The sequence below is a fragment of the Pinus tabuliformis genome, chromosome 4_1 (genome assembly GCF_031772625.1).
Source record: "Pinus tabuliformis cultivar Carrire ecotype Pingquan chromosome 4_1, CPIR1, whole genome shotgun sequence".
Lineage (NCBI taxonomy): Eukaryota > Viridiplantae > Streptophyta > Pinopsida > Pinales > Pinaceae > Pinus > Pinus tabuliformis.
The window spans coordinates 143,327,422-143,342,337 of NC_142303.1; the positions used below are offsets into that span (position 1 = coordinate 143,327,422).

The 14,916-nt window shown below is 40.0% G+C and overlaps 1 protein-coding gene across 2 annotated transcripts in view; it reads right to left on the reverse strand.

Moving 5' to 3' along the window:
• LOC149174612 (amino-acid permease BAT1 homolog) overlaps window positions 1-14,916 on the reverse strand; it is a 360,103-nt gene that overhangs the window by 196,441 nt on the left and 148,746 nt on the right. For both annotated transcript variants that reach the window (XM_089422640.1, XM_089422639.1), the window contains exons 4-6: window positions 8,111-8,129; window positions 7,670-7,889; window positions 7,390-7,571 (exon numbers count right to left, since the gene is read on the reverse strand). In XM_089422640.1, the coding sequence (XP_089278766.1) occupies window positions 7,390-7,571; window positions 7,670-7,889; window positions 8,111-8,129 (421 nt within the window). The remainder of the gene's footprint in view (window positions 1-7,389; window positions 7,572-7,669; window positions 7,890-8,110; window positions 8,130-14,916) is intronic.

The window sequence follows — 14,916 nt, forward strand, 5'->3', positions numbered from 1 at the left end:
TTGAGCCGGGAAGGCTCATTGGGAGGGTGACGTAGCTCCTAGAGGAGGTCGCAGTTCCAGCGCAGAGCTAGGAGTAGCCGTCGCTACACAACACTGGGGACAACGCAGTCACCTATGGGGTTGCTCATCTAGTCGCTGGATCAGCCAAAATATCTGTCTCCGAATATAGGTACTTTTGTTGGGTTTATTCTCTGTTGGGTGAGTCGGATTTGGCACCCTAGTTGTATCCAGAAATCTGCTTAATAATAAAACCCTCATATATGTTGCACCGGTTTTCCCACATTGGGTTTTTCCGAGGACGTTTAGTTCAAAAATAAGTGTGTCCTTTGTGTGGTTGTCTCATTTATTTTTTAGTACTTGATCTATATATTAGTGTAGGTTGCAGTGTATTTGTGTTTATATTTTCTGAATAATTACGAAAACAACTTGTTAGAATGAAGAACACAAGTAGGTAATGCAAATTAGCTTACTGTAGTAGGATTTCTGATTTGTTAGATTCAGAAATTTTCACAGGAATTCAAACTACCTAGGAAATTGAATATCTACACTGGTGCATTCTCCATCTACCCATCGACCTCTTCTTATAATCTCTAGTTGGGACTCCAACGGCCACGATTAAAACTTAATCGATGGTTGAAATTATCTCCATGTCAATCCGTGTGAGTTTCTAGAGAATTTCGCCTTTCCCAATTAATTACTATTAGTTAACCATTTTTCCTAAGTTAGACTTACGAAATTTTTAACTATGGTCAATTAATTTAATTGAGCCATCTCTAGGTGGAATTTCCAGAAACTATTTCTGGTTTTTGGAGAACTTATGCATTTTAGCCTCTCCACAAAGTCTTGAGACTAGAACACCATCCAATGCTACAAAAACTAACACCAAGTAGTGCCCCTCCTATACTCAAAGGGCCTTAAAGGAGGTCTCACTAGACTAGGGTCAAATATTAATGCCCCCAAGTAACGTGAGAGAACAAAATCACGGTCAAAGTCCATCAATATTCTAGATCACCCCACAATACATACAAAATGCTCAAACACAAACAAGGATAAGCACCCGATTGCAAAATGATCAAAGTACCTTTTGAGTGGTAGCCCACCTTCCTACATGTGCTCATTCTGGGTGTGTGAGAAGCAAGTGGCTGATGTAAGTGGCAAAGATATGCGACATATCATGAGCTAATGGTGGCTGGCAGGGGCTACTGGTTGTTTGTCTGATCGGCTGGCCACCAAGTGTAGGAGAAAAGTTTTCTCCTATGGGGTTACCCATTTTGGTTGGTAACATGACCAATGCCTCAAGAGTTGTGACATTGCCTTGAAATTTTTGAACAGACTTGAGAACTATGAAAATGCTAGATATCATATGAAGCCAATGTAATGCTCAATTAGCCCTAAAATATCGAGGGCTCCATTACATTCTCATGTACAACCATCTAGTAAGTAGTTGAGACTAGAATACCATGTGATCAATCATCAAACCTCTAGCACATCGCCATCCATTCATTAAAAATCGATGGAACCAAGTGAATGTCCCAACTACCCAAAGCTCTTTATGATGAAAATCACAAAGGTAGTGAAGAAATTAAATAATACAACCCCTATGAAAAATGAGGGCTAACAATGTTGATTCTAGATTCATATGTTCAGTACCAAAGGTTCATATAGGAGGTTGTTGTTCAAACCATCTAGGTTGACCTTCAAACCATCAAGGTCATTGTTCAGACCTTCAAGGTGACATTCAAACCTTGGAACTAATGTATTGAATTTGGAGCCAATATTCACAATTTTGAGATGACATTCATACTTTGGCATGGATCAAAAAATGATGACCACGACTATCAATATAACATCTAAAATTGAAGATAGACAAAAGAAATAGAAGCAAACCAATAACCATTGTAACATATCATCTCATGCTTATAATCAATCCTTTTCTATTAAATTTCCCTTAAGATAGTGTATCACCTTACAATCAAGAAGAATACCCACAAGTGTTATTCCTATGTTCCACCAGGTTTCTGTGATGGGGAGCATGGGAGTGGGGACACACACAAGGGGGACATATGGAAGCACCCCCAAATTTTAGGGAAATTCAGGGGGGGCTATTAGTTTTTGTAGCATCAGATGTGTTCTAGCCTTGAAATTTTGTGGAGAGGCTAGAATACATGAGATCTCGAAAACCTAGAAATCATTTCTGGAAATTCTGCCTAAAAATGACTTAAATGGATTATCAACCAATTTTTAAATATTTCCTAAGTCTAAACTTAGGGAATATGGTTAATTAGTTAGTATTAATTAAGTCAAAGTGTGAATGATCTAAAAACTCACACGGATCGATCCATAGATGATCCTAGCCATTGATTAAGTTTTAATCTTAGCCATTGGTGCTCCAACAAAGGATTATAAGAGGAGGTCGATGTGGTGATGGAGAAAACACTTGAGAGGTTTGATTCCTTAGCAGATCAATTTCCAGAGTAGAAGCAGTCAGTTGCCAAAGAGAGAGCTAAAGATCAAAGCAGTGTGAGAGGGGTAGGGGCAGTGAGTCCAGAGGAAAGATTTCCAGATTTGGAGAGGCAACAACAAGAGGGCCGAGTTATCCCAAAGAGGCAGCGCAGAGGCTCTACGCGGTAGCTTCAGCAAGGCAAATCGATTTGCTGGTGAGAAAAATCATTCTCAGTTCCAAAGGTCGGGCAAAGGTTCCAAAAGGTCGAAGAGATGATTTCCTCAGCACCTGGAAGCAGAACGACTTCATTAGAGGCAGTTTCGAGCCACTCGTGTGGGAGACAGTGCAGAGGCAGCACAAAAGGGCTCACGCTGGGGTTTGGATGGCTAGTTTGCTGAAGGAAAGTCATGCCAGAGATTTCCTGTGGGAGAAGGGAAATTCCCTTCAATATTTTGCCCAGATTTTCTTGCTATGGATTTCTAGTTTTAGGCATCCAGATTGTACTCATATTTTCCATTGTTGCATAATATTAAAACCCTCATCTGTTGCATTGGTTTTCCCAAGTTGGGTTTTTCTGGGGACATTTGTCCAAAAATAATTGTCTCATATTTTATGTGTGTGTGCTAGTATTTCTTCCAGTCTTTATTCTTCCACAGTTTTATTTGTGTAGATTGTGGTGTGATTTATTCAGTATTTTCCGTAGCAAACAACAAATAAATTGTTAAATTAAATTAACATTTAGGAGAATAATTTCCAGTTGTTGCAATAGGATTCTGGTTTTCAGAATTTTCACATGGTATCAGAGCACAGTTGATCAGCTGGAGAGCTCAAAGGCGAAGAGAGAAGGAATTTCTTTCCTCATTATGGGCAGCAAACCGAAATTCCCAAAGGCAGTGCAGTCATTTTGCCAGGAGGCCGACTTACTTGTGGAGGTTCGATTTTTCTGAGTGAGGGGCAGAAAAATTTGATCCTGCCAGATCGAGTGATTCCATAGGCAGAGGGAGCAACCCATATTTTGGTTGAGCAGATCTATAGTTGGACACAGTGGTTTTTGCAGCAGTTTGCTAGAGCAGAGCCAACGTCGGGTGGAAGGAAGAAAAGCACACACAGGGAAAATTTTCCTCAGGGAACTTCTAGTCTCAAGAAGTTCAAATTTTCTTTGTAGATCAACAGTCATTGTGAGAAAATATTCTCATTCCAGAAGGGAGTGCCAATAGCAGAGCAGCAGCGAGGCAGAAAGAAAGAGGAAGTTTTCAACAATTCATTGAGATGGCCACTGCTAGACTTCGTGATCAGGACAGGTTGGATGGAACTTCCAACTACGTCATCTGGAAGGCAAGGATGTCCTTCCTTTTAGATGGATATTGCCTAAAATCCTATACTGATGTAGTGTAGCAGTTCCCCGGGATGCAGATCAGCCGAAAGAGTACAAGAAGGAGATGGCACGGGCAAAACGGTTGATCCTAGATGGAGTCCGGGATCATGTTGTTTCACATGTAGATGGCAAAGACAATGCTAAGCAAATGTGGGATGCTCTAGCCACATTATATCAGGGTACTTCCGAGCAGCGGAAGATATACCTAGAGGAGAAGTTCAGGCTCATCCGGACGCAGAAAGGGGAAAGCATAGACCCCTTCCTCACCAAAATTCATGAGGTTCGAGACTAGTTGTCAGGGGTTGGGGCAGCGCCTCAACCCACAGAGCTTGTGAGATTGGCACTTAGCAGTGTCTCTTAGTAATGGCAGGTCTTTGTCCAAATCATATGGGGCAGAGACAAGTTACCAAACTGGGACAAGATGTGGGTTGACTTGCAGCAGGAGGAATTGAGGCGAGCTCTTCTAAAGAGCTCCATTAGTGGCAACAACAGCAGATCAAAACAGGTGAAGGAGTAGGAGAATGTGGCCCTCGCATCTAAGGGTCGTAGTCAGGGACAGGGGGAGCCGAGGAAGAAGAAGAAGGACCTGTCGAAGGTCAAGTACTTCAGATGTGGTGAGCTTGGTCACTACAGTAGCCAGTGTCCTATCAGGAAGAAGGACAAGGAGGAGAAGCATGACCAACAGGCAACTTCAGCAGAGATCGATAGGTTGTCTTCTAGGATGGAGGAAGACTTCACCATTTTTGTTGATATACCTCCAAGGGTGAGGTGGGGTGACTTGGTGTTGTAGCCCCAGAGTGCTACAGATGGGTAGGATCCTTGACGAGTCCACCTCATGGATCAATACCTTGCTACAGGGGCCCACAGTATTCAGTGGCAAGATGGATCAGTGATAGTTGATGCAGTCAGATGCCAGAGTGATAGTGCAGAGACTAGTAGCAGTCAAATGTTGAAGAGCACAGCGCAGAGATGGCAATAGTGCAGTTGGAACAATGCAAAGTTAGTAGAAGTGCAGATTATTCAGTGACAGTGCAAATACTAGTAGCAGTTAGAGACTCGAGTGAAAAATGCATTATACTGATCACAATTGATTCAATATTTTGGATGCTTTTCAATTGCAACAACAACAAATGAGAGGGAGTTGCAGTGCAGATGCAGTGTTGGTCGCAGTTCGACAATGTCAGTAGCAGCGCAGATGCATCGCATATTAGAGTTGCACAGTGATTGGTGGGCAATATGGCTAGACATCAACAATGTGACAGGAGATGATACAAAGACATGGTGTTGCTACAAGGTGTGTAGTAGCACTAGAACACATTCCTTGGTAAGAGAGAGTGTTAGTTTTTGTAGCATCGGATGTGTTCTAGCCTTGAAATTTTGTGGAGAGGATAGAATACATGAGATCTCCAGAACTCAGAAATCGTTTCTGGAAATTCCACCTAGAATTGACTTAATTAGATTATTAACCAGATTTTAAATATTTCCTAAGTCTAAACTTAAGTAATATGGTTAATTAATCGGTATTAATTAAGTCAAGGTGTGAATGAGCTAGAAACTCGCATGGATCGATCCAGAGATGATCCTAGCCATTGATTAAGTTTTAATCTTGGTCGTTGGTGCTGCAACAGAGGATTATAAGAAGAGGTTGATGTGGTGATGGAAAAAACACTTGAGAGGTTCGATTTCTGAGTAGATCGATTTCCATAGTAGCAACAGTCAGTTGCTAGAGAGAGAGCTAGAGATCGAAACAACGTGATAGGGGAAGGAACAGTTAGTCCAAAGGAAATATTTCTAGATCCAGAGAGGAGGCAGCAAAAGGGCCGAGTTATCCCAAAGAGGTAGCACAGAGGCTCTGTGTAGTAACTTCAGCAAGGCAGATCGATTTGTTGGTGAGAAAAATCGTTGTCAATTCCAGAGGCCGGGCAGAGGTTCCAGAAGGTCGGAGAGATGATTTACTCAGCCACTGGAGGCAGAAGGACTTCATCAGTGGCAGTTTCGAGCCATACGTGTGGGAGACAGTGTAAAGGAAACACAAAAGGGCTCACGCTGGGGTTTGGACAACCAGTTTGCTGAAGGCAAGTCGTGCCAGAGATTGCCTGTGGGAGAAGGGAAATTCCCTTCAGTATTTTGCCCATATTTTCTTACTATGGATTGCCAGTTTCGGACATCCAAATTGTACTCAGATTTTTCATTGCTGCATAATATTAAAACCCTCATCTGCTGCACCAATTTTTCCAAGTTGGGTTTTCCCGAGGACATTTGTCCAAAAGTAATTGTCTCATATTTTATGTGTGTGTGCTTGCATTTCTTCCAGCATTTATTCTTCCGCAGTTTTATTTGTGTAGATTGCAGTGTGATTTATTAAGTATTTTCCATAGCAAACAACAAATAAATTGTTAAATTAAATTAACAATTAGGAGAATAATTTTCAGTCGCTGCAATAGGATTCTAGTTTTCGGAATTTTCACAAGGGCAAGGGGATGCAGAAGTCCCTAGCATAGAGGTACCCATCTCTAAAATTACAAAAATAAAATATAAAGATAAAATCCCAACAATAACAATTCATCACATTCAAATTGATCATTGTGCAATCCAATCGACATGCTATAACCCTACCAATCTTGAAATCCTAAAAACTGTCGAGTCTTTTAAATTGTGAATGGAATATGAAATTTCACTTTCTCCATATGAAATATAATGAGATTGGAACCACTCTCAAACATCCTAAAACAACTAATGGTGATGTTAAATTTTTTAGTAAAAGGATATAAAAAGTAATATAAAGGAGAATGTCAATATTACTTTAAGAATTTAATATTGTCGTTAATTAAAAAGCTCACATACTCCTCAAATCTCTATTCCCATCTTTGTTCTATCTTCATGGGTTATTGGACAAGGAGGGGAGCGTATCCCCTTTCTAAGAGAGAGGGATGCCCGGATATCCATTGTTTGGGGAAACATTTCCCCATGGATTTCCCCGAGTTTTTCCCAAAAGGCGATGTCAGGAAATGCTTCCTCGGGCATCTTCTTGTCCCCAGAGGGTGGGAAACATGTGGGATGCATCCTTGTGGAACTATGGGTTATTCAGAATTCCAAGGGAAATATCATCATAGAAAAATAATTTTCATTGATGTAACTGTCTCTAAGGTTTTTAAAATCTAACAGAGTCCAAACAATAATGAATGTGTAACAAATCCAATAGTAGATGAATGGTTGAAAAATGTTATTCCCTATTTCTACTTCTATTAAATAATTAAACATAATCACATTAAATTCTTAAAGGGAACACGATTGAAAGTGCCAATGTTTGATGGAAAAATAGGCATTGAGTGTTTTAAACTCGAGAAAAATGGTTGAGATAATGTTATAAAAGTCATACTGCTTGCACAGAAATGAAAAAATGGTTAGAGGCATGAAAGACCAAAATGTAAAAATCATGACGATAGAAGATTCTAATTTTAGTACAAGCAAGCAATATCATGTTCGACGTGTAGGATCAATAACTTGAAATGTTTTCATTGTATGTCATGTCACCAAAATTCAGAAAAGTAATAAAAAAATGGATTCTTACCAGGTGAACAGAAGTATCATAGCCTGTCAAAGTGTATTGACTCATTAGAAGTCCAAGGACAAAAATATATGGTTTACTATGAATCCCAACATCATTTTCACTGTTGAAGTGTGTGAAAACGAATTCAACACTAGCTCTCTGAGGGGCTACAGTGGGTATAAGAATCATAAGAATAATGACACCTGGAAAGTGAAGCTTGTTTTAGTCCTAAAAGTTGAATTCAACATGCAAAGTATTGAAACTCTATAGTACAAGTATATTTTCAGGCTCATATACTTACCAAGAATATTCCACACAGCGGCTAATTTTCCAAGAAAAGATAACCAGGAAATCGGAAAGCTATTTATAATTGCATGAAGTAAAAGGATGCCCCCATGAAGACCTATGACCACATATTTTGAAGCTTCATATCCACCTCCATTGATGCCTCCTGTACTAAGAAGGATAATTACTTGAAGCAATTGAGCAAGAGAGAAGTCTACACTTGTTGTCCCTGCCCACTGTGAAGTATAATAATCATAGCAATGATAGGAAACATTGCAAAGGTCACGAATATGAATTAGCACCCCGTCCACAAAACAAAATTATTGAAATTATAACCTTGGGCTATGACGAAAATGAGAATTCAACATACAACCAAAAATACAACTCCAAATTGTATAAGTCCTCGTCAGCAAATATGAAAGTAATTGATCGATTGGAAGAGTGTGATTTGACCAACCTGGCCAACTATGTTAAACCTGAAAGGCGCATAAAACATGTGTCAGGATAAAAACATTGGCCGTTAACAGTAAATGCAAGACTAAGTTGTGTCATGCCTCAAAAATTATTTTGCAACAACATTATGAAACATTCTCACTGCAATAATTTTTATACGCAACCATGTCCATACCAAACACTTAGGAACATCTCATTGAGCGTTTAGAGACATCATAAATATCCTGCATAAGCTGCCACACTGATCGCTATTAAGCCTTCTAATGCTCAGATTGACAAGGCTATTGAGGGCTCCATAAGGAGCGGTATTATTTTGAATGAAAAGGCTTAATTGTAGAAATGGAGAAGTTTAGTATCTTGATTATTATTGTAAACACGCAGCTCATATTAAAACCATTATACATCCTATTGTTGAAGAACACACCATAAACCCAACCTATCGACTTGGGGTTTTATTGAATGCAGTCGTTATCTTTAATAACCCTCACTAACACCAGTTGTTTATTAAACGCAACACTTCTATAAGGTTGTGGGCCATGTTAACATTTAAAATTTTTATCACAGCTTTATAAATTCAAAAAATATTATTTAATGTGGATGTGCTCATGACATTATGATGCTCACCAAAGGTTCCAATATAATAAGCAACATTACCATTGAGCATTCACCATGAAGAGAAGAAGGCATTTTTCAAGTTCTTCGCAAGAACAGTGTTAGAACGGCCATGGAAACCTTTTCTTACACAATCTCTTCGGTCCAATTTCATATAAATTTAGAGACAAGCGGATGGGCTTAATATACTAGGTAAAAAGGCTAGGTAAACTAAAGACCGATTACAACTTTATGTGAATGGAATTCCTGTTCGCATATCTAATGACTTGAAAAAAAATGTAAACTTTTGGAAGAGATTTCTATTAATATGAAAAAGTATTACATTAATATGAAAAAGCATTACATTGATAGCATACCTATTCCATAAAGCAAAAAGACTAATATGGGAGATCGGTTCTTTAACCAGCCGTACACAAAAAAACCATGAAAACTACGAGTTGGAAAATAAGATACAAAACATAAGGACACATAACAAAATACTTTGTCTATCATCTATGTCCACCATTTCCCTAAAGCATTACAAAACTATTGATGAAAACTATTGATGATAACAACAAAAAGAACAAAATAAACCTCACTACGAGTAACTATTTCCCCCAATCATTGACCAAAAATAATGTAACAACCCCTAGTTAAAAGTTCATGTAATAAAAGTTAATAAAGGAAAAATAAGACCATGGTTAAGGAACACTTATTCCAAGTTGAATGTTAGGCAAAGATATCCTAGTGGGCATCATTGGATGTGTTTATAGCTAAGGGAAATTGGCAAAGGCAATGGCTAAGGCATTAAAAAGACAAAAAGGTATTTTGGCACATTTATTTATGAAAATAAAGGAAAATAAGAGAAAAAGAAGGTGAAAGGTCACAGATTGCATGTGAGGAGGAAATTGAAGGAAAATAATGGAAAATGAAGAAAATAGAGGCCTCATTAATAAAAAGGCTTTTGAGGATTAGTTCATGGCTTTTGTCAGTTCAGTGTTAGAGCTTTCTCATGATTCTCACTCTTGGACACTTAGAGTTTTCTTGGAGCATTCTAACTTTGCAGCAAGGAAGGGAAAAACAAACACGGGAAGGACAAGAAAAAGAAAGGAAAGCAAAGAGCAAGCAAAGAAGAGTAGAATCAAGCACCTTCAATAGAAATACTTGCAAGTAACATATTTCATGTGAGATTTCCTAGCTGGTTTTGACATGCATGGCTTTGCATGTTGGTATTTGGTTCTCTGGCTGTCAGTGGCATGGTCTTGCCGGGTTATGAAAGTGGTTTTTAGCCTTGCCTTTTTCGGATAGGCATGGTCTAATGGGATTGTTTCTCAGTTTTGAGCTTTGGAATTGTTGGATGGGTTCGGAATCCTAGGCAAAAGTGGTCTCAAGAAAATTCCCAAAGGCCTAGGAATCCCTTGATCGATTTTGGCAGGATACACGGTAAAGCCTGAGGGCAGGGTCTCAATTTAGGGCCGAGTGATCCGGTGTGGATTGCGGTAAAGCCTGAGAAACAAGGAGACAAAAATTTCCTCAATGATAGTGATGGAGTCTAGAGGCATTCCCATCTCAGTTTGGTTTTGTGATCTCAGCACCGGTTTTGGTGAGATCACGGTTTGGTGAGGGTGGAGATGGTTTAACCTATGGATTCCCTTGGTTGTTTTTGGATTGGTTTATCCATGAGATCCCACATTCATGCTTGGAATATGGCACAGGGGTGACTAGTTGAAAGAAATATTTGGTTCAGCCATGTCTATGGTCGGGTGGTACGTGGAAGTCCCGAACCTGGTTGGCTCTTGCCTATGTTTAATAAAAGCTAAGTTCTCTTGCTTTTGTACTTGTTATTATGTGGCCTTAATGGTTGTTATCTCATTGTTATTTACATGGTTTAATGTTGGTTATAAGCATGGTTATATGACTAGTTATAGTCATGGTTATTTCATGTATTTACTTGTAACTAAAAGGATAATGGATGCAAGACCTAATTGATGTCAAAACAGTTAAGGGAAGAGGGTGGTGATCCTTCTTGTCAAGTCTCATATGAGTTATCAGTCATTTATGCTTTGTCTTGTATTCATGTCCTGTAGATTGCATTGATGCCAAGTGTTTCACAGAATGTCAGTCCTGGTTGGGGATGGTTAGGCCTAGTCCTGGAGCCAGTTTTTGGCTTGCAAGTCTTGTTGTCATGTAAATTATGGATTCTAAAAGCTACAGGGGTTTCTGGGCTTGAAAAGTGGCATAAATATCGAAGTCACGGGCACAGGTCTAAGGAGAAAAGTCCCCAGACACACCCATGCCTTGTTGTGGGAGCATCTGGAGCCTCCTAGACGCACCCTTGTCCATATCAAGGGAGTGTCAAGGGGTTTGATGTACTAACAACTCAGTGGGACCCAGGGATTGGTCATGGGGATGACTCGGAGGGATTTTGGGAGTCCTATAACAGGTATAGAAGGTTTGTGTTGTGTGTTTCTGTCGATTCCACTTCATTAAGGTCACCTACGAGGTCGAGTCTTCTCATAGTAGCCTCTCATCTCATGTTTACCCCAGGTAAGCCGGTGAAAGTGGGTAGATATGAGGGGAGGCGTTGTTACAAGGTGGTATCAGAGCAGGTTGCATTCTCTGTGGGAAAAGTTCAATGTTGTTAAGGTCATTGTTGTCATGCATGGGATCAAGGTATACTGTTGGTATGGTCATGCATGATGTTATGTGTTGATAATGTTACATATCCATATATGCTTATGTTTATACATGTACATGCTAATGTGGACTGATCTTGTAGATGAGATAAGCCTCCCCTGAACAACAATAAGGTATGGATTTTATTTTGGTATCTATTTGGTTTTTCTAACATGATATACTTGTAGGAAGAAGAGAATCAAGGATGATGAGAAAAATGGTAGACTATAGCTCTCATGACTCTCCTTACAAATCAATTGGGCAACAAGGAGATGAGCATTCTCCTGGTATGGCAGATACATTGAGGAGCTTGAGGGCTGAAATCAGAAGTTGCAAGGCAGATAATGACAGGTTGGTTGAGGCTCAGGAAAGACTTGCAAGGGCTCAGGAAAAGCAGATAGAGGTTAATGCAGCTATCCTTCAGAGCTTGTTAAAGTTGCAGAAACAAGGACATATGAGGATCAGTCAGGAGCAGGAAGAAAAGACCAATGGAGCCTATGGTAGCAGGTCTCGATCCAAACATAGGTTGGATAGAGAGGACATAGTTAGAGGTGGCAGATCATTGGACACACCTGACAGGAGGACTGGTATGTATGGGCATCATTCTGGTTCCTCTTCTAGGAGACATTACTGTAGTCATCACCATCATCATCCTTACAGGAAGGGTGAGTACTTTCCTGAGGAGTTTAAGAAAGTCAAGCCGCCTACATTCGATGGAGAGATGAAGAAGTCAGAAGATGTTGAGGCATGGTTGCTTGGGTTGAAGAAATTATTCAGATTGCATAGCTATACAGAGAACATGAAAGCAAAGATAGCCACTTTTAGTCTTAAAGGGAAAGCAAATATCTAGTGGGAGGATGTGAAGAATGTTAAAGGTATTCGGGAGGATGACTTGACTTGGAATGAGTTTGAGAGGCTCTTCAAGAAGAAGTATTTGTCGGAAAGGTACTATGATGACAGAGCTAAGGAGTTTTATGAGTTGCATATGGGTTCCATGATAGATGATGAGTATACTAGCAGGTTCTTGGAGTTGTTGAGATATGTGCCTTACCTCAAGGAGGAGAAGGCCAAGGTTCAAAGATTCATCAGTGGACTGCCAGTAGCATACAAAGACCAGATTGAGTTTGATGAGCCTAGATCGTTGGAGGAGGCCATCCGAAAGCTGAAACATTATTATGACCAGTCGAAGCACAAAGTTGAGCCTAAGTGTGACTTCAAAGGAAATGAAAAAGTTAAAGGAAAATGTCCACCAAAGCGGGGAAGACCTCAAGATGCAGGTGAGAAAGAAAATGTGGTCCCTTACAAGAAGTTCAATACAGTTGAGAAGGGACATGGAGAGCAATAGACTAGAGGCGATGGTAGATCACCGTTGCAGTGTTCGATATGTGGCAAGGATTATCGTAAGAGGGATTGTCTGCAGTATCAGGGTGGTAGACCCCAGATCTATAGTGCTCAGGAGGTGCATACAGTTGGGATGTTGGTCATAACATTCCTAGGATTTATGCATCTATGGACAATAGGAATGTAGATCATCAGGCATCTATCATTGAGATGGACAGTAAGCTTTGTGATCAATTTGTTTCTATTTTGATTGATCTTGGATCTAATTATAGTTATATTAATCCTGACCTAGTGGATAACTGTGGTTTGAGAAAAGAAGTGCATGCAGAATCTTGGTTGGTGCAGTTGGCTACAAGTATGAAGAAGAGAGTTCTCCATTGGGTAAGAGCTTGTTCATTTGAGTTAAATGGTATGCCTACAGCAGCACATTTGAATGTACTGCCATTAGGATCGTATAACATGCTTTTGGGTATGGATTGGTTGTACCTTCACAGGACCAAAGTGGATTGCTTCGACAAGGCCATTGAGTGTCTGGATGATAATGGGGAAAAGAGAATTTTGCAGGGAAAGAAGAAGCCTACATCAGTGAGGATGGTTACCGCTATGCAGGCTAAGCGTAGTTGCAGAAAAGGTTGTGTGATGTTTGCAATGCATATATCTAGTGACAAGGGTAAAGATGTTGAGGATGCAAAAATCTTCAAGAGGTACCATGTATTGCAGCAGTATCAAGATGTGTTTCCAGCAGAGATTCCAGAGTTACCTCCTCACAGGGAAGTATATTTCTCTATTGAGTTGGTGCCAAGGGCAACACCAGCATCAAAGGCACCTTATAGGATGAGTAACCCAAAGCTAGTAGAGTTGAAATTGCAGTTAAAGGAGATGCTTGACGAGGGATACATTAGGACAAATGTATCACCTTGGGGTGCACCAGTGTTATTCGTAAAGAATAAATATGGTACTCTCAGATGTGCATTGATTACAAGAAACTGAATAAGGTGACGATCAAGAAAAGGTACCCATTGTCGAGGATTGATGATTTGTTTGATCAATTGAAGGGAGCATCAGTGTTATCTAAGATTGACTTGAGATCAGGATAACATCAAGTACGCATCAAGGAAGAGGATATCTACAAGACTGCCTTCAGGACCAGGTATGGGCATTATGAGTTTGTTGTAGTTCCATTCGGTTTGACTAATTCCCCAACTACATTTATGTGTTTGATGAATAGTGTGTTGCATCCTTATCTGGACAAGTTTGTTATTGTATTCATTGATAACATCTTGATATACTCCAAGAATGAAGAAGAGTGTGCCAAGAATTTAGCACTAGTGTTGAGATTTCTAAGAGAGCATCATTTGTATGCCAAGCTTAGCAAGTGTAGCTTCTTTCAAACAAAGGTGCATTACTTGGGACATGTTGTTTCCAAGGAAGGCATAGCAATAGATCTAGAAAAGATAAGGGCCATCATGGAGTGGGAAGCTCCTAAGAATGTGGATGAGGTGAGATCATTCATGGGATTGGCAGGTTACTACAAGAGGTTCATCAGGAACTTCTCATGCATTGCATATCCTATGACATCCTTGCAGAGGAAAGGTAAGAAGTTCGAATGGACAGAAGAATGTGCAGCTAGTTTTGAGTAGTTGAAGCAGTTGTTGACCAATGCTCTAGTCCTTAAGATTGCAGATCTGAATAAAGAGTTTGTAGTGTGTACAGATGCATGTAAAAGAGGACTTGGTGGAGTCCTTATGCAAGAGGGACAGGTGGTGTGTTATGAGTCCAGGAAGTTGAATGAGCACGAGCAGAACTACGTGACTCATGATCTTGAGTTGGCAGCTATTATTCATGCCTTGAAGATGTGGAGGCATTATCTTCTTAGCAGGAGATTTGTATTGATGAGCGATCACAGTGGGTTGAGATACTTGTTTGACCAGCCAAATCTAAATGCCAAGCAAGCTAGATGGTTGGCTACCCTTAGTGAGTTTGACTTCGAGATCAGATACATTAAGGGAAAGGAGAACCAGGTTGCAGATGCTCTTAGCAGGAAGGTACAAGTGAATCATATAGAAGCTATGAGCTCTTATGGGACAGAGTTACAAGATAGGATCTTGCAGGCAAGACAGCGGGATGATAGGTATATGGAGATTATGCACATGTTACAGCAAAGTACAAGTACAGGTACATGCACAGGTACAGGTATAGATA